At 39.1% G+C, this 25,887-nt stretch overlaps 1 protein-coding gene across 22 annotated transcripts in view; it reads right to left on the bottom strand.

Annotated features, from left to right (window-relative positions):
- Nucleotides 1-25,887, bottom strand: part of RBFOX2 (RNA binding fox-1 homolog 2) — a 263,097-nt gene that overhangs the window by 188,134 nt on the left and 49,076 nt on the right. For 8 of the 22 annotated variants that reach the window (XM_081250355.1, XM_081250357.1, XM_081250359.1 and 5 more), the window contains exon 1: nt 13,311-13,367. The exons of the other annotated variants lie outside the window; for them this stretch is intronic. In XM_081250355.1, coding sequence (XP_081106481.1) covers nt 13,311-13,352 — 42 coding nt within the window. In that variant the 5' untranslated portion in view covers nt 13,353-13,367. Of the gene's footprint in view, nt 1-13,310; nt 13,368-25,887 lie in introns of those variants that run through there. 22 annotated transcript variants of the gene reach the window in all.

Genomic DNA, 25,887 nt, shown 5'->3' with positions numbered 1-25,887 from the left:
ATGGAGAAAGAAAGTAGATTAGTAGTTCCAGGGACTAAAGGGAGCGACTGCCAGTGGGAACTGGGTTTTACTTTTGGTGATGAAAATGTTCTGGAATTAGTGATGATGGACTCACAACTCTATGATTTTGCTTAAAACCACAAAACACTAAAACCACTTGAAAAGGGTGAGATTTATGGTCTGTGAATTATAGGTCAATAAACCTGTTATTTAAAAATAATAATAATAGACAATGTTGGCCGGCTATTTTCATACAAATTTTTACAGGGGAGACACATGCAGCTTAGACCATAACAAAAAGAACAGGGCTCCTTCCGAAATCCCCAAGTAGATACTGAGCAGGCATGGTTTCAGGATGGAGGGGAGGAGTAAGAGAAAGTGGCAAAGAGAAGGAGATAATAAAGCACAGATAATAGGTGGAAAAGTCAAACTTTCAACCCAGGTCTGTTGGACTCCAAAGCCCCTGTTCCTCCCGCTTTATCAGACTCTCTAATAACCATTCCATATTATTGCTTTACAGTAAATTTCAAGATTGTCTGAGGAAGGAATTATAGGATAAAGAAAGTCATCAAAAACACCCAAAAGCATCACTAACAAAGATTTGTCACTCCCAGAGACTATCCCATGTACTATATTCTTGAGTTCAACAATGCAGAAAACTTTTTGTAAGGGAAAAAAAAGTACATTCCTACAAGCAAGTATTGTCAAAAACTTTAACAGCAAAGACAGATATAACAGGTACACAGAGATGTGCCCGAGGAAATGGACTTCCCCCTTCACCTGCTTAGCAAACTAGTCCTCCTTTCTTCCCCCTCACTCGAGGATACCTGGAACTCTCCAGCACTCAGACACGCACCGCCCCTCTGAAAGTGGACTATACTTAACGACAAAGGTTTGCTTTCGTTTTTAATTTTACCACGTAGATATCTGCCCCTTCAAAATGCATGAACTTTGCATGTTTTTGAATTTTATAGAAATGAATCCTATTGTAGAGCAATTTCCTTTTTTCTCATTTTATGAGATTTATCTCCACTTATGCATGTCACTGTATTTCACTAATTTTGACTACTGCTTAATATTCTATTTTATGACTATGTCACCATTTATTTATCCCTCTTGTTTTCCTGTTAATAGATATTTAAATTGTTTCCAGTTATACTCACAAACCACTGCTGCCTCTGAACATTCTTTTAGAGTTAAGGTATCACTTTCCACCCATAGACTGACAAAAATGAAAATGAAAATATGACAAATTGGCAGGAAGAAGAGTAAATAGATATCTTCACATATAATAGTAGGAAATAAGCATATTGGGACTACTCTTTTGGAAAGCAATTTGACAATAATTATTAAAATATTAAATACTCATAATACTTATAATTTCATATCTCTGATCTCTTTATCTACTCTAGAGAATCACCTGAACTTGTGCTCAAAGAAGCATGTGCAAAGATTTTTCAATGCAGTGCTGTTTGCAACACTGAAAAACTAAAAAGCACCTCAATAATAGGGAAACAGTGTTATCAACTATTGTTGATACTGTTGACTATTCAACATCCTCTGTTAAACTGCAAGTGTTTTAAAAGGTAAAATCTCAATGAACTATCTCAAGTCATATTAAATGACAGCAAAACAGTCGGTGTGCTATTCCTTTAAATCACAATATAAGAAGAGGTATTTCTACGTGCATATAAAAAGGTAAATAAATGCATAGAGAAGATCTAGAAGGATATACAACAAACTTCTAACAGTGGTTCCCTCTAGGGAGAAGAATAAGATCTGTGGAAGGTCGAGAGGGCATGTTTTATCTGAATTATTTGAATTTACAAAATGTAAAATTCATGTATTACTTAGAGCATAAAAAAGAACCAAAGAAGTCACTACTACCAGTGTTTTATAATGTACAAAACACCTTCACATAATCTTATTTAGTTCTCATGATGCAGAAAATAGGTTTTATAACGCTCATTTTACAGATGAGAAAGCTGAATTTCAGAAAGATTAAATGATTTGCTCAAGGCCAAATAGCTAATGATAGTGGCTGAGCTGCCTTCAGACTTAGGTTTTTTAACTCTATACCCAGTACTTCTGCTACTTCATGACAACTAGTACAAACCAGTACTGGTCCTGGTAGAGATTACTATGATTGTCTTAAAACATGCAGATCTGAGTTTTTTTTTTTTTTTTTTTTTTTTTTTTTTTTTGCGGTAGGCGGGCCTCTCACTGTTGTGGCCTCTCCCCTTGCAGAGCACAGGCTCCGGACGCGCAGGCTCAGCAGCCATGGCTCACGGGCCTAGCCGCTCTGCGGTATGTGGGATCTTCCCAGACCGGGGCACGAACCCGTGTCCCCTGCATCGGCAGGCGGACTCTCAACCACTGCGCCACCAGGGAAGCCCCAGATCTGAGTTTTTAATCAGTGTAAAAATAATAACTGAAGGTTATTATTTTTAAATTTTTTTATTTCATACTGGAGTATAGTTCATTAACAATGTTGTATTAGTTTCAGGTGTACAGCAAAGTGACTCAGTTATACATAAATCACTGAAATTTAAAGCAGACATGGAATTACAAGGCAAGCTAATGGAACAGATGGGACAGAAATCAGATGTGTTAAACTCCAAAGAGGAAAGGCAGCTATACTGCTATAAGCAAGAATTATTAACCTAGTAAGACTGAAAGACTTAGAAACTGACTGCCAAGGCACAGAAGCTGCTGAAAAATAAAAAGAATATATAAGAAATAAAATACCAACCATAAGAATTTTACTATAGAGATAGCAATGAAACGTGTTTAGAAGCTTCTGGTAAGTGAATGTGTGAAAGAGTAACAGAAGGATCCTTAAGTAACTGGCAAATACAGTAACTATGATGGATCGTGCACATACAACAGACACTGAAGGAAGTGAAGAAAAATATTACCTGACATTTGTATTCTTCACTAGCTGCTTAGAAGCTCCCATTGCACCTATGTTTGAAAAATCCATTTAAGCAGAAGAATCTTCATTCATTCAGTAAAAGTGGATTGAACAACTGCTCTATGACAAGTACAGTGCTGGTACCCCTGCCCTTGAGGAGCTGTGAGTTGTAATAATTATAAAATAATGTGATTGATAACATAACTGACATCTATAAGAACAATGACGGGACTCCAGAAGATCTTTTGGAAAAGTGTGTATGGGATTTGGGGGTGGGGGGGAGAGTTGAGTGGGTAACGGCCTCTAACCTCTTATTGGAGGACAAGACCTCCACACTGTGATGGATTGATGCATGCTGAAAAGACACAATGGATTTTAAGGCCACTTTTCTAAATGCATTCTGAAAATCATCAACATCATTTCTAAATGATTATTTAGATATACATAATGGGCCGATATATTTGGAATGGCCCATTCCAAATGAAAATTACCCAGAATACTGCACCTGGGAGGTACAACAGAAAAGAACTGCTTCCTTAAGCATTTAAAAAATACAGTTAAAAGAGAGGTACTAAGAGGACTTAACAACACTGAAAATCAAAAAAGCCCTGCTTTCGGTACAGAAATATGACAGTGATATAACATACTAGCAGGACTTCCCTGGCGGCACAGTGGTTAAGAATCCGCCTGCCATTGCAGGGGACATAGGTTCGATCCCTGGTCCGGAAGATGCCACATGCCATGGAGCAACTAAGCCCATGAGCCACAATGACTGAGCCTTCGCTCTAGAGCCCACAAGCCACAACTACTGAGCCCGCGTGCAGCAACTACGGAAGCCCGTGCGCCTAGAGCTCATGCTCCGCAACACGAGAAGCCACTGCAATGAGAAGCCCGCGCACTGCAACGAAGAGTAGCTCCCACTCACTGCAATGAGAGAAAGGCCGCATGCAGCAACGAAGATCCAACACAGCCAAAAATAAAATTAAATAATTAATTTTTAAAAATAACATACTAGCTATAAATCCTAAGCAATATCAATAAAACACTAACTGAGGAGCCTAGGGAAGATACCACTCTGCCATCTCCCTTGGTTTCACCTACTTAACAGGTCATGTGTTCAGTGTCCAGAGATTCATTACAAGAGTATTTCTTACTGGCTTCCATCAATGATGAGGGTTGTCTAGGAGCAGGTGCAGAAAACTGGAAATGCACAAGGAAGTTACACCAAGCAATTAGAAAAAAAAATTTAACCCACCCTATTGTTTTTCTTTTGTGTCTAACAAAATCAAATCCATTTCAAAAAATGGAAGGCGAAGAAAAATACTGAGAATGGAACAAAATAAATTCTTGCCACCATGCAATTTGGGGAGAGGAGAGTAAAAGGAAGCAAAGGAAAGAATGAATCTGTCCTCTAACAAACAAAGGTTGGGCAATGGTACAAGCCCAAATTTTTCACTGACTTACTCCCAACTGAAAATTAATTTCACATTACCTTACATTTAGCAATGGAGGGAAAGATTGATTTAGACCATAATGGCTAGGGGAAAAAAAAATCAAATCAAAAAAAAAAATCGAAAGCAAATTCCCAGGGTACTTCATTACCTTGTTTTGCAGCCCAAGTTACTGTTTTTCAAGTAGTAAGCCTATTTTTGAACAGGCACATGGAAGGGAACACCACAGGAACTGAAGATGTACCTAAGTTCCCATGCTATTACGTACAAAAACAAATCCTAGCAACAAATAGGGTCAGGAAGAGAGACTGCTTAGCAACCACAGGACATCATTCCGCGTCCAAACCATACAGGGTTCAAGGTACACAAAGATAAGAGGGCTTACAAGGGATATGAATCTGGTAGTATCTTACAACACAGGCCCAACAGAAGGTGCAGTGGGTAACTGGTAGACTAAACTTTCACACTACAATAGAATAAAATAAAACATAGGGTAATTCGTCCCACCTCCCCACCAAGAAAACAGACAGTAGCTCTTTGTTACACTCACCACTTCCACCCCAAATACCCCATCTTTTTTTTAAGAGACAGCTCATTTTGCGGGTGCTTTATCTCAGCCCTAAGGATAGTTGCTGTTATAAATTAACTTTATACTAATGATATATTATCATCTATCAATCATATTATTACATTATTTTATATCTATTGTATTACATCTGCTTATTCCTTATTCTCTTTACTTCTTACAAGCCAATCCCTTATTAATTCAATCTGCTGTTATAGTAAACAATTCTTTATGTTAAATTCCTTGTCTAAATTACTTATAGTCTCTTTGTCCTGATTAGATCCAGATTGGTACAGATGAGCTGAAACAAAATGCTAATAGCCACTTATTTCACACAGGACAGTCATTATGCTTCATGCTTTCTATACGTTATCATTTTGTATTCTCCTAAAACTCTGTAATATATCTCTCAATATTAAGAAAACTGAGGTTCAGGGCTTCCCTGGTGGCGCAGTGGTTGAGAGTCCGCCTGCCGATGCAGGAGACACGGGTTCGTGCCCCGGTCCGGGAAGATCCCACATGCCGTGGAGCGGCTGGGCCTGTGAACCATGGTCGCTGAGCCTGTGCGTCTGGAGCCTGTGCTCCACAATGGGAGAGGCCACAGCAGTGAGAGGCCCGCGTACCACAAAAAAAAAAAAAAAAAAAAAACGAGTCTCAGAAAATGATGCAATTTGTCTACAATAATGCAAATCCTGGGAGGGAGGGAGACGCAAGAGGGAAGGGATATGGGAACAGATGTATATGTATAACTGATTCACTTTGTTATAAAGCAGAAACTAACACACCATTGTGAAGCAATTATACTCCAATAAAGTTGTAAAAAAAATAAAAATAAAAAATAATGCAAATCCAGGTTGGTCTGATACTCAAGTCCCTGCTGGTTCCCTACTATAGCATTTATTCTTCTTTACAGAACCTAGCAACACTTTTGAAAGAACTAAACATCTATGTACGGGAAAAGAATGAACAAAGCAGTCCTGGCTGCTATACTTAGGAAGGGCAGTTTGCTGGTTGGCCTTGACTGGTGCCTGGGAACTCAGATATCAGGAGGGTTCTATTCCCAGAACTGGTAAGAGGGGCTCACTGTGCCTAAACTGTGCAAACAATACGGTTTATGCCGAACATGCTTTCCTCCTGGGAGTCTAGAATTTGAGCATGTGCTAGGCAGAGGGTGCCTACGTGAACAACCCTTCCCAGCCGTGCCCCTAAAAGAAAAATTTCAGCGCTAAGTCTAATGAGCTTCCCTGGTAGACAACACTGCCACCACTGGCTGAAGGAAGTAAGCACATCCTGTGTGACTCAACTGCAAGAGAACTCCAGGAAGCTGGAGCCCGATTTCTTCTGGACATCACCCCATGCAATTTTTCCCTTGGTGATTTTGCTTTGTATCCTTTCACTGTTATAAATCATAGCCATGAGTATGTCTATACAATGAATTCTGTAAATCCTAGCAAATCATTGGAGTTGGGGTAGTCTTGGGGACGCCGCCCCAATACAGCTTATGACATGCCAAGTATTTTATTAAATGCAGAGGATACAAAGATGAATAGGGCCTTTGCCCTCAAGGAATTTTACAGTCTATTTAAATTTCCCTTCTTTCACTTCTCTGATCTTCACTTCTTAGTCTGTTTGCCACTTAAAATAGATTAGATACATCTCCCTAAGCTAAATTTCATTCTTGGCGCTGAAATGATGCTAAATATTTAATAAGTCCATCAAGCAAAATCTGAGATACAAAGCTCTAATAAACTCGAAGGCCGCACATATTTTCTCTTTACTTTCCCCATCATATTGTGTTCCTCATTAAAAATAAATTGACCAACTCTTGTACACTGCTGGTAGGAATATAAAATGGTGCGGCTACTAAAGAAAACAGTCTGGTGGTTCCTCAAAAAGTTAAATATCGAACTACCGCACGGCCCAGCAATTCCACTGCTAGGTATATTCCCCAAGGAATTAAAAACAAGTACTCATGTAAGTACATGTATACACTATGCAAAATAGCTGAGATGTGGAAATAACATAAATGTCCATCAATGAACGAATAAATAAATAATTGTATACACATACAAAGGAACATTATTCAGCTTTAAAAAGGAACAAAGTGCTGATACATGCTACAACATGAATGAATCTTGAAAACACGATGGTACATGAAAAAAGCCAGACACAAAAGGTCTCATATTGTATAATTCCATTTATATGAAATACCAAGAATACGTAAATTCATAGAGGCAGAAAACAGATGGAAGGAAGGGGAAATGGAGGATGACTGCTTAATGGAGGGTGACTGCTTAATAGGTATGGGGTGATAAAAATTTTTGGAATTAGATAGGGGTGGTGTCTGCACAATACTGTGAATGTACTAAATACCACCAAATTGTTCACTTCTAAAAGACTAATTATATGTTATGTGAATTTCATCTCAATAAAAACATTTTTTGAAAAGCAATGCAGTATACAATATGGTGATAATGATGTTATTTGAATGGGTATTTGTAGCTTGAAATAAAATCATCAGTGACTACAACAGATACAGATTCAAAAAAGTGCCACATCTCAGTATATACCCTGGAAAACTACTTGAAGACTCAGTGGTTCTAAGCAATGATACAGATACTGATGCCATAGAGTATGTATAAATTTTCTTCCCAAAACCATAGAAAATAAAATGTTTCTAAATTATATAAGACTTTGAATAGGCATGTATGCATAAATAAAATCAGTATTTTAAAGACATTTGCCTATTTCATCAACATCCCTAAAAATTTATATATTTAGGTTGGCTTGTCCTTTCAGTGGAAAACAACTTAAAGCCTTATATACAGAGTTTCCTCATATTCAGGCATTTATAGGACATATACATAACTTTTTTCCCATTAAGTCTAAAAGGATGTTTCCCAAAATGTTTAGTGATTATGTCTTGGTGTTGAGTTTGGGTTTATAGCGTGACATACTTTTTTTTTTTTCTTTTGCCTATCTGTATTTTCTAATTTTTCAACAACGAGTACAAATTGTTTTCACTTAACCATCAAAAATTAGGAATAATAACAGTACCTTCTCAAGGATGTTGTGAAGATTAAATGAGAAAATACACATAAAGCCCTTAAAACTGTATTCAGGGTATTATAAGTATACAACAAATATGAGGTAATAGGGGTATTATTATGTTTCTGTTTTTGTAAATATTTTTCAGAACACATATCTTTCATTACCTCTGACAAAAGCATTCACCTTAATCCAGGCCTGGGTCATCGGAGTCAAGCCTAAATAACTGAATAATAGCTTCTTAGCTGGTCCAGCAGTCTCCATCCACCTCTTCCCAGTTTTCTTACCAGGCCAGGGTAATTCATCGAACACCACTCATATCACTCCCATGCTAATGGCTCTCCATTGTTTACATGATCAAATTCCAAACACTCTAAACCTGGCTTCACCTGGTCATTCCCTTTTTCTCCCCATTTATTTATTCCTTCAACAAATATTTACTGAAGGACATTCATGTGTCTGGCACTATGGCAGAAATAGAAAGACAAATAAGTTACTGATTCTTTTCTTAAGGAACTCATAGTCTAGTAAGAGAGACAGGCATGTAAATAAGCACAACATGAATCATGCAATAAAATGTAAATGTAAGGTCCAGAGGGAACAAGTGTACAAAGTTGATAATGGAGTGAGAAAGGCATGAAGAAATTACAAACACGGGAGTCATGGGAGGCAAGATCTGGATGGGGTTTGAAGGATGACTGCAAATAGCTAATTTCCAGATCTAAACTTTACTCAATTTACTTCACACCTTAGGGTGTTCTCCCACATCAACTCAACTTTAGTAAAACCTAGCAAAGTGCTACCTGCCTTCACAATGCAATTCTTGTAACTCTGGCTCAGTGTATTTTCAAACTGAGTCAAGACCCATTCATGACTGATTTAATTTAAGAGATCTCAACCATTATTAAAAAATAAAAATGAGAGCAGCAGCTCTCAAACTTTCGGGTCTTAGAATCCCTTTACCCTCTTAAAAATTACTAGAGATCCCAAAGAACTTTTGTTTATGGGAGTTAATAAGGATTAGTATTTGTCTATTAGAAACTGAAACTGCGTAATTTTTTAAATATTTGTTAATTCGCCTTAAAATACCAATAATAAGCTATTATGCTAACATAAAACATTTTATGAAAATTAACTATATTTTATAAAACAAAAAATTTAGTGAGAACAGTGCCATTGTCTTACATTTTGTTTTTGCAAATATCTTTCACATCCCACTTAACAGAAGACGGCTAAGATATCTGCTTCTGCATTCAATCTGTTGTGATATGTTATTTTGGTGAAAGTATATGAAGAAAACCTGGCCTTCCACAAATATGTATTTGGAAAAAGTAGGAGTACTTTAATAGTCTTTTCACGTATCTATGGATATTCTTCCTTAATATTATACCAAAACTTGAAAAGTAACAGTTCCTTAAAAGTTAGTTGCAGTGTGACATCTGAAACCATATCAATTAATTTTTTTCATAAAACCCACTGGCCTGTCCTGCATTTTGAATGAATTTTCACCTCTCATGATTACGTAACATCTTGCATTGTTTGTTTATAAAATACTGGTTCACTAAGTTATAAACATCTTCTCAATATTGACACATTTCATTATAAAATATCAATGAAACTGACTTTTTTCACCCCTCCTTTAAGTGCAAGGGTGTGGTGGTAAAAAAAGATAATGACTACCAGTACAGTTTGGTGCCGGTGCCTTGATTCACTCTAGGACGACCCATCATTGCTTACACAACACCAGTGCAAATGTCAACATAGTAGGAAAGGCAAAAAACATCTTAATGTTATGAAAAGAGTCTTGACCTTGAAGACCCCCCTAAAGGGTTCTTGGGTACCTTTGTGGGCGGGGGAAGTGAGGTCCATAGACCACACTTTAAGAATCACTATACTGGACTACAACAGAATTTTTAAACAGAAAGAAAGAATCAAGTACCTCACGTTTAGTAAGGGTAAAAATTATTCCATGAAACGTGTTTTGGTCACATGTATACAGATAAACATCTAACTATACACTAGGTTGTCATGTAAAATGGATCTCTTATTATGGGTCATAGTCAAAATCCCATGGTCAAACAACCCTTGTATTGTGATATTCAGTTGAAACTGCTGTTTCACTGAACTGCAGACTTAAAAAAAAAAAAAAACCTCTTTATTAGCCTCAGAGTATAAAGGAAATATATCCCAAAAGGATAATTCTGCAACATTCCAAAAATCCCTCTGAGACAGGCTAACATGTTAACCCTTTAGCCATAAAGGTCAATATAGACAAAATAAATTTTACTTTAACTGGCATATATTTGCTATTTCAATTTAGCTTTTAAAACAGCCTCATCACTCACATTGCTATTCAACATGATTTCAAACAAGCTCTGTTGCTATTAGCTGAGTGACTTAGGGCAAGTTACTCAACCTCTCTGATCTATTCCTATACCTTGCAGAGATGTTAAGATTATGCATAATATATACAAAGCACCTAAGAGTGTACCCACCCTATAGAGGAAAGCTATTATTAAAACAATTTTTATTATACGCTTTGAGTTCACAATCCTGCCTTACCCCTCAGTCCCCTAAGATTTGTATGGCTGAGTGACAATGGGTCTTTCTATCTCCTACTCCTGCTGTTGCTTCCAATGCCCTACTTGCTACGATTGCCAATCCTCTGACCTAAACTCTCTGCCATCTACTTCTGGTGTCCCCAGAGCAAGTCCCTGAACTTCCCCTTATCATATTAATTCCCTGGTCAGAAAAAAGATAATGCTCATTACAATTCAAGGCTCTTCTGATAAATGCCATGTTAATTCTTGCTTGCAACTAGTCTAAAAGACTTTAAATGAAATCATATGAATTCATGGTGGGTTCTTCTTTTAAACAGCCATTTTTTAAAAATACAAATTAATTTTCTAAAACATATGGTCAGCTTACTAAGAATTCATGAAAGGGCTGCCTCTATCAGATCTCATCACACCTTAATTCCTACACCAGCTCCACTATTCAACTCCTAGAGTTCTTCCAGCCCTCTTAGATAGTCTCCATTAAGTAAAAGGCACTTAACAGAAAAAAGTGGCAAAGAAAACTATACGTACGGTTTTCTGTAGTACAATGAGATGCTCGAGATAGCTGAAAGAAGGGCAGGAGGCAAGGAAACTACCCAGAGAGAATGGTGTTGGGTCTCGACTGGTGGCCCTTTCTGAGGGAACAGAACTACTACACAGATCATCACTGAAAGGGGGAAGGGGGCAGGGGAGGGGGGAGGCACTAATGTGTGCAGACATTGCAATGTGCTAGATACTTTATGCACATTATTGCATGGTCTAGGTATTATTTCCATCATCAGGTGAGGACACTGAGACTCAGAGAGGTTGAATGACTACATCAAGGCCAAACAACTAGTAAGTGGTAGAGGCAGAGGCACAATTATAACTCTCTTCTTTCCGTTAAATGGTACACAGTGAGTTAGTCCAGAAAAGCACTTATCCCTAGGCTAAGCAACAGGGAAGGGAAGTGCAGGCTCATCTACACACTGGCTTAGCCTGACTGTTTCTCTTCTACCAATGTGAATAACTGAGAGATAATCCATCTTTAACCTGTAGTTATCACCCAATTACTCCCACTGGTAGAAGAAAAGCAGTGTTCCTTAAACTTTAACATGCATACAGGTCACTGCAGGGTATCTTGTTAAAAATGCAGATTCTGATTCATTGGGTCTGGGGTGGCACCTGAGATTCCGCATTTCTAATAAGATTTCAGGAAACGATGACACTTCTAGTGCTTGGGCCATACTCAAAACAGATTACACACAGCAGTTCCCAAACCTGGCTGTTCATCATCATCATCTGGGAATCACTTAAAAATTAGAGATTCCTAGGCCCCTCCCTCCTAGACATTCAGGGTGTCTGAAACCTTCTACCTCATAATTCTGTAATTCAAAGAAATGTATAATTAATTATTAATGACAATAGCCAAAGGAAACACTGATTGAGAACATACCAAATGTCTAAGTGTTTTCTGTATTAGTTTACTTTCCCTCAGCACCACACTGTAAGGTTGGTACTTACAGCACTATCATCCCCATTTTAGACACGAGGAAACCAATGCACCAAGAGACTGCTACTCGTCCAAGGTCAGTCACTGAGCAGCAGAACAGGGGTGCACACTTGAATCAATCTGGTTCCTCAGTCTGTGCCCTCAGACACACCACAAAATGTTGCTTCCATCACCCAGTGGTAATGTCACTGATTTTAACAGACACAGTTGAACAAATAAGTCCAAATGGGTCACCTCAGAAGACTGTGCCCTGAGAAGGCTATGCTCTTATTCCTCAGATGCTGCCACCATTCATGCAGCCACTGCTAAACTACATAATCTAGGAGCTCTTGATCTGAAAATGAAAATGCCTTCAGAACCTAAACCTATGACTTTAAATATCTTTAACTGGGACAAAAGCTCATCATTTGAACACAGATTCGATTTTTTTGACAACCCCAAGTCAGGAAAAGCCAATTCAAAGAAATCCAGTGTCTGATCAAGCTAGGTATTCTTTTTAAATAAAAAATGTGATGTTAGATATTAAAAATGTTTTCGTCATCACTCATCTCTGAAGCTGATTCCAAAGGAGAGTTCTTTATGTTTTGTGCAGTGGCTGTATCACCAGAGTCAAAGTGACTATTTTGAAGGACAATACTCATCTGGATGCACAGACTCTGTTGTATTTGTTTTTAAAAATATTAGCCCCTCACTCATTCCAAAAGAAACACATTTGCCCTTCACTATCAGTACGGACACGCACGCATATGTTCAGAACAACTGTCCTGAACCATGCAGTTCTCCTTTCTGCTGCAAGAGCAATGGCTTTGATTTTCTTCCAGATTTTTTAAAAATAAAGGTGTGCTTTATTTATACACACCCATCCGTAGAAAAATAAATATAATAATCAGGCATTAATAAAGCATTTAACTGCATGCAGCACCATAAAAGGCATCCTACAAAGGCAACTATATATCCAAAATAGGTGCACAAATACCCTCACGTACAGAGGATAAAGGCACACACAAATACTACAGGGACTATAACTCTAAAAAGGTATTATATTTCTACATCTAGATTAGCTCCTTTGTTAAATGAATATATCCTTTTCAACAAAGAAAATATTCTGCAAATTCAGAATGATTTACAGATTTTTAAAAAGCAGGCATTAACGCAGATCAGCACGATTCCACACAACCAACCTCTGTGCTTGAACTGGACTCCCCACACCTTACTGAAGCCACAATTCCCCTGCACAAACTCCCATCCACCACCCCCCACGCACACCCAACTCCCCACCAACCTCACAGGGGTTCCTGGGCTGGTCCATGGAATCTGATGACATCACTCTCTCTTCCTTCCTGGAATTCTAAACCCTGCTGCTCTCCCCTTGCACACAGCTACCATCTCTATGGCAACCTCACCTCCTCCTGCTTCCCTATTGGCTTCATGGAGCAGGATACACAAAAAGGTTTTCCGTTCTCCCCTTACCACCCGCCCCCAAAAAATGATGCTTTCAACAGGAACCTGAGCTAAATTTAGCTACTTGGGATTCAGAGTCCTATGACTAAGAAAACAGAGAAACGTCCTCCTTCCTACATTCCACCCTCCTCTCAACCCCACCCCAAAGTGGCTGCTTCACCTCCTTCTCTCTGGCCCCCAACCCAAAGCAGTATCTGCTGAGCATTAAAAACATCTGACTGTCCCACATATAAGGCTTGCACACAGAAAACTCTCACACCCTCCTCTCCTCCCAATAAGAAAAAAAAAAAAAAGAACAAAAATAAAAGTAGGCACTGGTCAAAAAACCAGTTAGGACATGTTATGGGCTGAGCATCAGTCTTCTGCTGTTTCTTTCCATCCCAAGCCAAGGATTGGAAACTCCACGCCTAAAGGCAGAATTCCTAAGTCTCCAACCACTCAGAAGACTGGATTCCCTCGCTATTTGCTTGATATTGTTTCCTCCAGCAGAGGAAAAAAAGGAGGAGGAAAAGGGGAGAGAAGTGAAGTTGAAAGACTGCACACTTCAGTGACCAAACATGCTAAGCCTAGAACCACAAATCCTGGGTCGAATTTTCCATCCCAGAGACTGACCTGCTATGTAAACTAGAGCAAGTTCTGACATCCCTCATCTCAAAAGCAGCTCCCACACAGGGATGTTATAAGAATTACTGACAAAATTAATGTAAAGTAGTTTAAGTCCCCGGGCCAAAGGGACTGAATATAGAGTAAGTTGACATCATTAGTAGTGAAATTCCTGTGGATATTAACAGAAATCAATAATCCACAGAGGAAGAACATGAACTTCTAGAAAATTATCCCTCCATACTCATTAGATACGGCACAATGTATGCATATTTTCTTGAACCACAGATAGTTCCCCCAAAGGTGTCTACTTCTAGTAAAATCCAGCTAATTTTTGACTAGTTCTCAATTTTGGAGCTGGCCCTATCTTTTCTTTGCTTAGTCCTAACTCTAATTTTGAAACTGCTACTCATTCTCCCTAAATGACTCAATATGGACCAGGGTTTCATTTTCCAGCTTGGCTGCCCATTTCTAGGGAAATAATTTTTTGTCAGAGCCATATTTGATAGCTGAACACTGAATCAACCCAGTGGCTAGTCATATATGACTCTAAAGGACAAAGCATCAATTGTAACCAAGTAGGAAAGGCTCCAAGCAGGTCAGAGCCTTACAGTATTAAAGGGGGTGGATTAAAATAAGACACACCCAGGAAAACTGTATTTTGGGTTTGCAGGGCAGAGACTCAGCTCCAGGGCACCAACTCTCCAGTGAAAAAATAGACATGAAAGGAAAATAATTTCGTATGATAAATAGTCATTTGCCCCAAACAGAATTTAAACAATCTGGAACATTCAGCAGAGTCAAAATGCCCCACTAGTTAACATACAGGCATCCAGACTAAGCTTCAGAACTGCTATAGAACACAGCAAAGGATGCAGTATTTGCTAATAAACAACTGAAACTCACATGGGGGGGGTCAGTCAGGGGGAGGAGGAACACAGCATGATTAGCCCATCTCTGAGATTTGTACTTCCTTATTTCACTCCATGTGGACTCATAACAAGCCATTCCTTGTGTGAAACCTTTACTGTGTACACCACTGATCAGATGGTTCCACAGGCTAACTATGATGAACACTCTTCTAAAAGTTCTCCTCAATATTCTTTTTTTTTTTTTTTAATTTATTTATTTATTTATTTATTTATTTTTGGCTGTGTTGGGTCTTAGTTTCTGTGCGAGGGCTTTCCCTAGTTGCGGCGAGCGGGGGCCACTCTTCATCGCGGTGCGCGGGCCTCTCACTATCGCGGCCTCTCTTGTTGCGGAGCACAGGCTCCAGACGCGCAGGCTCAGTAGTAGTGGCTCACGGGCCCAGCCGCTCCGCGGCATGTGGGATCCTCCCAGACCAGGGCTCGAACCCGTGTCCTCTGCACCGGCAGGCAGACTCTCAACCACTGCGCCACCAGGGAAGCCCCTCTCCTCAATATTCTTAAACAAACAGAAGGTCAGTCACCTTATTCCACAATGGGAAGACTGAAGCACAGTTTCCAAGATTGCCCATCCAATCAATTATGGAGCTTGACTTACATTAGTTATCATCATGATATCTATCAAGAATGGTCTGGACTAAGTGCACTACTGCAAATAAAGCTCTATTTATCTACTCCTTTCATTCAGACACACATTAAGTGTACTTACTATGTGCCAGGGGTTTTATATGGGTTGTCATTAATTCTCAAAAACAAAACCAAAAAACTGCAACTTGCATATGTTCTTACCTCTCTTTGCAAACAGAGAAACAACAGTTCCAGAGATACCAATGTGACCACAGTTATAGAATTTGTTATTTAATTTTTTTAAAAGCTCAGATTCTAACCCAGATGTGTTTGGACTCCAAAGCCTGTGCTTTTTCTGCTTGGCCTCCCATTTACAGACAGTTGGGGTTGGAAAGAAATAGTCAGAAATCACTTTGTATCTGTGATTTCTTATGTCATCAATAAAATACAGGTTGCGGGACTTCCCTGGTGGTCCAGTGGTCAAGAATCCGGCTTCCAATGCAGGGGATGTGGGTTCGATCCCTGGTCGGGGAACTAAGATCCCACGTGCCCCAGGGCTACTAAGCCCATGTGCAGCAACTACTGAGCCCACGTGCTCTGGAGCCTGCACGCCACAACTAGAGAGCCCGCGTGCCACAACGAAGAGCCCGCGCAGCCAAAAAATTTTTTTAAATAAATAAAATAAAATACAGATTACTTGACATCAAAGTCATACTTTTTAGGTATACTAAAAACAGTTTTAAACGCTGAGCAGGCACTCAATACTTATTAATTTATTATCCTAATCCTATTAGTCTAAACTTCTGGAAAAATGGCAATGATTCTACTCAGATCTTTTAAAATTAAAATTGGCTTGAGAAATTACATGCTGAAGTGAAATGATAAAACTTCAGATAACATATTCTGGAATTAAATTTTATAATATTTGAGATGAACAAAATTATCACTGTCAAAATGCCTACACTGTCCCAGTCATAAGGTCCTAATGCCTACACAGTCTCATCTGCTGATTTTAATCCATAAACCCTGTGCAGTCAAAATCTGTACATTAGATTTATGATTTCAAATTCTGCATACAGAATGAGAGCATTTCAAAGTATTTCTCCAGAGATTCTACTAATATTAAATCAGCTATTAGAGGACCATGCTAAAGAGGCCAAGGGCTCATGTCTGATACCCATGTGAACCAGTTAGCATCCCTCTTGCCTACTGCCACAATATGCCCCCTGCTGTAAATACATTCCTGGGTTTACTGAGAAATTAACACAAAGTATCACTTCTGAAAAAAGTTAAAATATATCTACTAATATCAACTCTTATCATTGACTTTTAATCCATAGAAAATAGCTATTGTTTTTCAGAAAATATGCCAAATCATTCATACTCTCTTTCAATATTTATTGAACACCTACCACATGCCAGTTGGTTAAGTCTCAAAAGGCTAGCACTGGAGGACAAATAAACACAGTTATGTGTAGTATGTGATATGGCAGAGTATACAGGTAGAGTGAGAAGACACAAGAGGAATGGCTACCTCTCAAAGGTATCGTGGAGAATGAGCTCCAGGAGTTTACTGAGGTAAATGAGGCGGGTAAGGGCTTTCCAGGGAGAAAGAACAAAGATTTACGAAGGTACGGTCAGAAAACAACATGGCAATCTTAAGATGACTTTCAAGAATTTTACTAAGGCCAGACTGAGAATTGAGAGATATGACCAGTTGAGAGAAGTCAAGGCCACATGATTTTCTACCTCATCCAGGTTAGGTTTTCCTAAACTGCCTTGCTTTGAGTTAGATTTCCATAGAGTAAGGGGGAAAATTTTTTTAATATCATGTGAAGAGTTCCTCTCTTTATAGTTTCCGTGATAAGAATAAAGGTCAATAAAAAGCCTCTCCGCAACAAAAGAAACTACCAACAAAATGAAAAGTCAACCTACTGAATGGGAGAAGATATTTGCAAATCATATATCTGATAAGGGGTTAATATCCAAAATACATAAAGAACCCATACAGCTCAATAGCAAAACAACAAAAAACCTGATTATAAAATGAGCAGGGGATCTGAATAGACATTTTCCAAAGAAGACCTGCAGATGGCCAACAGGTACGTGAAAAGGTGCTCAACATCACTAATCATCAGGGAAATGCAAGTCAAGACCACAATGAGATGTCACCTCACACCTGCTAGAATGGCTATTATCAAAAAGACAAAAAATAACAAGTGTTGGTGAGGATGTGGAGGAAAGGGACCCCTTGTGCACCGTTGGTGGGAATGTAAACTGGTGAAGCCACTATGGAAAACAGTATGGAGGTTCCTCAAAAAGTAAAAATAGAACTGCCATACAATCCAGCAATTCCGCTTCTGGGTATTTATCTGAAGGAAACAAAAGCACTATACTAATTCGAAAAGATACCTGCATGCCCACGGTCATTGCAGTGTTATTTACAACAGCCAAGACATGGAAACAACCTAAGTAACTACTGATGGATGAATGGATAAAGAAAATGTGGTATATATATACAATGGAATATTATTCGGCCATAAAAAGAAGGAAATCCTGCCATCTGCAACAACACAGATGGACCTTGAGGGCATTAGGCTAAGTGAAATAAGTCAGACAGAGAAAGATAAATACTGTAAGATCTCACTTATATGAGGAATATTAAAAACAACAACAAGAAACAAACAAAAAAAAACCCAAACCCTAACAGAGAACAGATTGGTGGTGGCCAGAGGTAGGGATTGGGGTGGGGTAATGGGTGAAGGTGGTCAAAAGGTACAAACTTCCAGTTATAAAATAAATAAGACATGGGGGTGTAATGGACAGCATGGTGACTACAGTTAATAATAGTGTACCATATATTTGAAAGTTGCTAAGAGAGTAGATCTTAAAAATTCTTACCACAAGAAAAAAACTCTGTAACTGTGTGTGGTGATGGATGTTAACTAGACATATTATGGTGATCATCTGCAATATATACATATATTGAATCATGCTGTACACCTAAAACTAATGTAATGTTGTATTTCAATTATATCTTAATTTTATAAAAAGAATAAAGGTCAAAAGGAGGTGCATTCTTCTGAAAATGAAGCCTTTAGTGATGGAGAACATTTAATGAAGAGGTTCTTCTATCTGCAGAGCAAACCCCAAATTTGCTGCTCAGTGAGGCAGAGTGAAAGTTTCCTTATTCTTCTCAGAGAGCTGGTTTAAAAAGTGATCAATGAAAAAAAAAAAAAAAGTGATCAATGGAGTTTTTTTTATCACTTTTCCTTTCCAATGGCTGTCTGAAACTCTTAGTGTGTTGAATACTTGACAAGCAAATTTACATTAAGAAGAGAAGCATCTTCATGCCCATATGACATCTCTAATATATAAACATATAAATGTATATGCACACCCACATCCTACCAGCTTTGACAGGCAAAGGATTAGTACATGCATCAGAGGAAAAGCTATCTATAGGCTTTTCACAGGACAAAAGGAAAATCTAATTTTTAAGCAAACTTTGACTATATATGACTATATATACAGAAATGAGAAATGAGAAAAAATCAGAAGTATACAACTCAATGAATTTCCACAAAGTGAACCCCCCATGTAAAGCAGCATCTAAGTAAAAAAAAAAAAGAGAGAGAGAGAGAGAGAGAGAACACTATCAGCACACTGGAAGCCCATCTAGGGCGTTTGCAAAGTCACTCCTACCAGCTCACAGTAATGACTTTAACACCATAGATTCATTCTGCCTGTTTTTAAACTTCATATAACTGAAATCACACATTATATACTGTACTTTTGTGCTGGCTTCTTTCGTTCCACATTACATTTGTGAAACGGATTCATTTGTTGAATACAGCAATGGTTCATTCACTGTTATTACTGTAAAGTATTCCATTTTATAAATACAATTTATTAGAAAATATTTCAGTACTGTTGAAAGGCAACTGTGTTATTTCCAGCTTGGGGCTATTACTAAAAATGCTGCTACGTACGTTCCTCTGCATGTCTTTTGGTGCACATACGTACACATTTCTGTTGCATATAAGCAGGAGTAGAAGTGCTGGTTACAGGGTACACTTATGTTCAGCTTTGATAGATACTGCCAACTGCAGATTGTCCAAAGTTGTACCAACTTACATCCCCACCAGCAGTGCCTGAGGGTTCCTGAGGGTTCCTGAGGCTGAACAACCTCGCTAACGCCTGGCGGCGTCTGCCCTTTCCATTTCAGTCCTTCTAGAGTTAGTGTAGTAGTATCTTACTGTGGTTATTTGTTTTACCCTGATGATTAATGATGTCGACCACTTCAGGGGCCTTTGGATATCATCTTTTGGGAAGTACCTATTCAAATCTTTTGCTCATTTTTTTTTTCTGGCTTGTTCAAAGATTAATTTACAGGACTTCTTTTATATACTGATTTGCAGGAGTTATTTATGTATTCTGGATCTCAGCTGGATACCTGTATTGCAGATATCTCCTCCTACTCTGTGGTATGCCTTTTTATTTTCTTAAAGGTGCATTTTAATGAAAAGATAGCCCTAATGCTAATGTAGTCCATCTATCATTCTTTTCCTTTATAGTTATTATTTATGTCCTGGTTCAAGTAAAGAATACCATGGAGATATTCTCATATGTTTTCCTCTAGAAACTTGAATAAAGTAGCATTTTAAATACATATTTAAAAATTCCCAGGCACACCATGTATGTGTCTATAAAATGCACAAGTGAAGTTTTCCTCCAAAAAACAGATCAACCAACTCAACCTGTGAGTTACACAAGATCACACTAAATTAACTGCACTGAGCACATCTCATGTGCCCAGGACTGTGTTAGGTGCTACAAGAGATAAAAGCGATATATAAGAGGTGATCCCTGACCTAAATGAATATTAACCGTAGCTGACAGCATAACACTTAAATATTAATTGTGAGGATTTTGACCTCAGAGCTCAAAAATAACAATCCTCTATGACTCTCAGCTCTCCAAGCAAATTTCTACTTCAATAAGGAAAAACAGGACAACGGCATTACTTTATTACTGGTACTGCTTCAATACACATATCTAAAAACCACATCATTTACCAATTTTCAAAAGAGTAGACCAAAGACCTTAATAAGGTAACAGCTACAAATTCAGTATTTTATAGTTCAACTACCTAAAAGAAATAGCCGAATCCAGAAGTTATGCAATTTTTCCCAGAATAAAAAAATCTCATTCTAGGTACAGAAGAATGTGGCAGAGAAGGGGAAAATATCACTATATATGCATACACAAACACTCTTACACACCCACACAACCCTACATTTTTTTCCTATATGTTTTCTAATTTTTTTGCCCATAATTACTTAACTTTTTCTTCCTGGTCTTGGGGAGAAAAGTTACTTAAAAACAAACAAACAAAATGCCAAGCTTAAGAAAGAGTCCTAGTAAGTTAGGGATCTAATATATATGTGACCCCTTTTATAAAGATAAATCTAGGGGAGGTCATTTCCAAGATGAGAAGCTGAAGTGGTAAAACGAAAGACTAGCCATTAAACCAATTTAGATGAGCAGAGAGTTTTTAAACCAGAGTCATCGAGTTTTCCTTATTCTATTTTGTAACAAGCATCAAAATAGAATTGTGCTACTCTTCTAAACATGTAGAACAAGAGGGAAAAGAATAAGTCTGCTAATTTTAGAGGTCAGGGTGGACCAGATGCTTCAGAGCCTGGGATTCTAGGCCTTAAACACATTTTCTGAAATGATGCAAGAATCTATTAGTAGAGCTTAAGTGATGACCTCAAGCTAAGGTAGTTTACTGATTTGTTACAAGAAGAAAAGAAGCCTAAGGGATTAAAACTCTTTCATCTAGGAAATTTTCCAAGTCTCTATTCTGACTCAAAATAATAGACAAAGGGTTGGCCAACTAAGAATTAAGCTTTTCAACAGGAACCATAATTTCCCATGATATTTATTCATTCAGCGAACTTTTATGACATGTACACCTACTAGCCTAGGTACCACGTATACAGTATGAAAAAGACACAGTCCCTGCCTTCATGAAGTATAGTCAAATTGGGGAAAAATATTTTACCAAGTAAATAAGCAAATATTTAGTTGCAAATCACAATAAATGTTAAAAAAAATTGGGATAAATGTACTTTAGGTTAAAGAAGGCCTCTTTAGGAAGATGACATCTAAGCTAATAGGAAAACAATGAAAGGAGTAATCCTAGTGATCCCAACCAACTATGTCTGGTTAATTCAACCCTATCAATTCCAACTCACTTCTTCCAAGGTCTACAATGTCTCCACCCCCAATCTATCCCTACATTCTGAGCACTGTCTCTGCTCAAGCACATCAGCAAGGTTTCATGGTATGGCCTGCCTGAACTAGGGACTGCAACTGGGCACTTCTCGTGCACTTCTAATATTTGGCAAGTGCGCACACCAAAGAAAGCAGAGAGCCACCAAGGTGAGTGGAGGGCTCAAGGGCCCCTCGTCCAATCTTCTTCCACTCTGCTTCAGAAGACAAGGAAAGGTGTCTATCCACCTCTAAATCAGAACCTCTGCCTTCCTGCCATTTCAGAAGCAGCTTTTGTACAACTGCATGTGAATCTACAATTTCCCCCCCAAAAAATTCCAATTAAAAATAAAAAGCAGCTTTTTAAGATAAGACTCAAGGCCTCGGAGAACTTTATTCCTACACAGAACTTTACATATTCAATCCTAATAAATTCACATTTATGCAACAACATGAATACAACAGCCAAATGGATCAGGATGAAACTGCAAGGACCCAGACGAACCCCTGGGCCCACAGAGTTTCTGCAATCATCAGCTAGATCCAGAAAACTGAGATTCAAACACCAAGCATACATCTGAACCAAACGGTCTAACAGGCATCTGCGCCAAAAGAGAAAATCAAATTTATACATAAAATATATCCTTGGTGGAGTGTGGAAGGCCCACGGGAACGATTCATAGTCCCTGCAGCTGAGCATCACCACAAAATCCTCTTTTCATCTGTGCAGAGTGCCTGAGATGCACTGCAGTAGTTGAGAAGGTGGCCAAATTCAAGCCTCCATCAGAGCACAGAAGGTATGCTCCCCTGGCAACAATGCTCCATGGGATGTGAGCACAAAACATCTTTCTATCTCTATTGGGCTTAAAGTCACTGTCAAACTCGCCCTGTGGCACACAGCCAGAAAGGGCCAGTGATACTCAGTTTATAATGTAAACAAACCACGTATTATTCTGAGCCCTTTTGGAAAGGATGCCGGATTGAAGAAATTAAAAAACAGAGTTGGCTTGGTTTCCCTGTCTGCTTCACATTCTCATGTTCCCAATACCCACTTCCAGCAAATATCTCCCAGGTCCAGAAAAAAAAGCCTTTCAGCATCTGTCTTTAATTTGGCTGTTCCACCCTCCTCCCTCCTCCTATTTCTCCTTTCCCCTCCTCCTCCTCCCCACTGCTCCCACCCCATAAGGAATATATATGTCCCCTGAAAACAAACAGAGAAGAGATTAGAGAGGAAAGGAGACTAGAATGGGGAGATAAACCAGGCAGGAGAAGAGGGCAGTTTCACAGAATGAGGCACAAAGACAGCCCAAGATGGCTGCTCTTGAGGCCCAGCAATGAGGGCTGTTTCTGATTAGGTGAGTACAATCGCCGAGCTGCACAGGAAGTGCTCAGGGGGCCCTCATGGTCTGTCCCATCCCAAACACACTGAAAACCTTTGTACTGGAGCAGGCCCATCTGGAATCAGTTAGGACCAGGCTCCTAGCAGACCTTTCCTTTTTAAAAAAGAAAAAAAACAACCCTCTCTAAAACCGCTACGCTGAGCTTTCCCGCCTGCAACTTTCTCATCCCTCCCCCCAAATCACTCTTCAGAGAACGTTTCTCCATCTCCCGTTCTGGGGTCACCACAAACAAAAGAGGCATATAAGAACATAAAGCATTTGGAGAGCTAGCATCCTCCCCCGGCCCAGACAACCCCAGAAAATGACAGAATTCGTGAAACTAAAATCCTTTTTTACACAATTTTGGGATTTTTTTTAATGTTATTTTTAGGAATCTGAAGTGCCCTACTTTTTTTTTTAAGCATTTAAATGAAGCATATCCTTTATGCAACATTTCTCTTTTTGTTCTGTCTTCTAAATCATGCAAAAAGCAGAAAAAGAGAAACTTTGGGATAGCTCTAGCATTCAAAAGGGAAAAAGGTTTTGCACTCACATTCCTAAGTTAAATTGCCAATATTCGTTTTTGCTGGAAGTCAGGTTTTACTGATGCTTTCTATAAAAAACAGGCCTTCTCTGGTAGCGTGGTAAATGCCTAGAACTAGGACCTGGCAGACCTGGAGAACGGTCTTGATGGCCAATTAATTCACCATGTGGCTAGGAATAAACTGCTTAACCTTTCTGGGTCTCTGTTTTGTCACTGGTAAAACGTGGGGGGGAGGAAGAGACCCTAAGGTTATTTCCAGCACTGCTACCCCCTCAAATTCCACACACCTAACAAAAATTTGAGTACATACACAATTAGGAATTCCCAGCTTCACCTAGGAATCATACCTTTAAGGCAAAAAAAATTTTAATTGTCCCCAAAGACCATACAGAAAGGAGTTGGGTGTGTGGCGGAGGAGAAAGAGCGGAGTGTGTCCGCTGGTCTGAATCGTCTGTAAACCTCATTCCCCGTCTTCTCATTGCTTAGAGAGAGGGGAGAAAGTTTAAGGCCAAGTACCAAGCGAGTCATTTAGGCTCAGGAACCTGATCAGAGAAGTACAGCAATGAAGACCTGGAGAACTAAATTCACAAATAAACTACTGAATTAGCACTCTGTCCTTTGTGCTTACTTTAGAAGCTTATTTATTTAATTGATCTCAACAAATATTTATTGAATCTACCAAGAAGGTCAGACTCTGAGAAATACAAAACAGGATCAGAAGCTGCCCTCGCCTCAGGAAATTTATAACCTACAGAAGAGACACAGAGACGTTCCGACATAGTTTTATTCCCAGACTTGATGACACTGAGGTAAGGATAAAGTATTGTGACAGATCCCAGAATGCCGCTTCCTCCACATGCCTCATTCTCTTATCTCTTATCTTCCACCTTCTGTTCAAATGTTAAGAGGGTTCTAATGAATCTGAAAATTATCAAAATTATTTTGCCTTGAAATTTAAAAGCTGGCATTATAAACTGCCTAAACTTATCACAGGTTCAATAAATGTTAAATAAGTAGCTTATCCCCATAGAGAGAAGGGCAGACCTACATAAACCACCTCCCAACCTACAGCTGTCACCAGCACAGGAGCACTGAAAACTATCTCAACAGTCATACCCATGGCAATCGGGAACCCATTCTTGACCCTAGCCTGGTTCTAGGGATTAAGAACCAGCAAAGCAAGTACAAGGTTTGCAATTAGAACTATCACAGGTCCGCAGTCCTGCCCTCGGCCACAACCAGAATGGCAGGAGTTTACTGTAGACCACGTGTAAGGCTTTTGGCAAGAGGTGCGTACCATGCAATACTGCCTGCCTTTATCTACATCAGTGTGATCAATGTTTCCTCATAACTAAAATTGGTCAAACAAGGGTCTAAATTAGAGGGCCTGTTTTGCCATTTCATAAAAAGAATCCCATAAGACTGATACTTGTTTCCTTAACCTCATATCCTAGGTAACCTGAAGGATGTGGGCTCCTTTTCCTGGGCCACTAATTAGGGTATCCCATTCTGGGTAACCTCCCTAAAAACATACTCCCTTCAGTGAGTTAATCTCCCCGCTTCCCTAAACTGGCAAGGCTTCAAAGGCATTCAGAGAGAAGTAAGAATCTGTGACCTGGGGTTCCAGAAACAGGAGGGTCACATTTCCTCCTGGAACATGGAAAGCTGAACTGTAGGAGGCGCATCTGAGAGACCTGGCCCACTCCCTAAACACTAATACATCTCGAATTGGGTGCAGAGAACTTGGCAGCTCAGCTGACTCCCCAACCAGCTCTGAACAAAACTGGACTGGTCAGGATTCTTGGTGGCAAATAGCAGTAGAGGGGGCCAATCAAAACTCTCAGCTCTGCCAAAAAACTGCAGCCTTTCCCTTAAAGGGAAAACACTTCAAGGTGAGCGCTCATGTTCAGTTGTGAAGAGAGAAAAGGAGGTTTTAGATTTTCTGAATTCTTACCTTCGGTCAACTTTATTTCTATAAATTCCTTTTCCTGTATTTGTTCTCCTCTATAACAACACCAGCATTGCCACAGACAGTAATAAAAAGCAGGTAAGGACTCCACAGAAAGGTGGCCACAATCCAAACGCTGCATTTGACCAAAG

The sequence above is a fragment of the Mesoplodon bidens genome (genome assembly GCF_964165515.1).
Source record: "Mesoplodon bidens genome assembly, chromosome: 11".
In the NCBI taxonomy this organism is placed as follows: domain Eukaryota; kingdom Metazoa; phylum Chordata; class Mammalia; order Artiodactyla; family Ziphiidae; genus Mesoplodon; species Mesoplodon bidens.
This window is presented reverse-complemented; position numbering and strand designations above follow the sequence as displayed.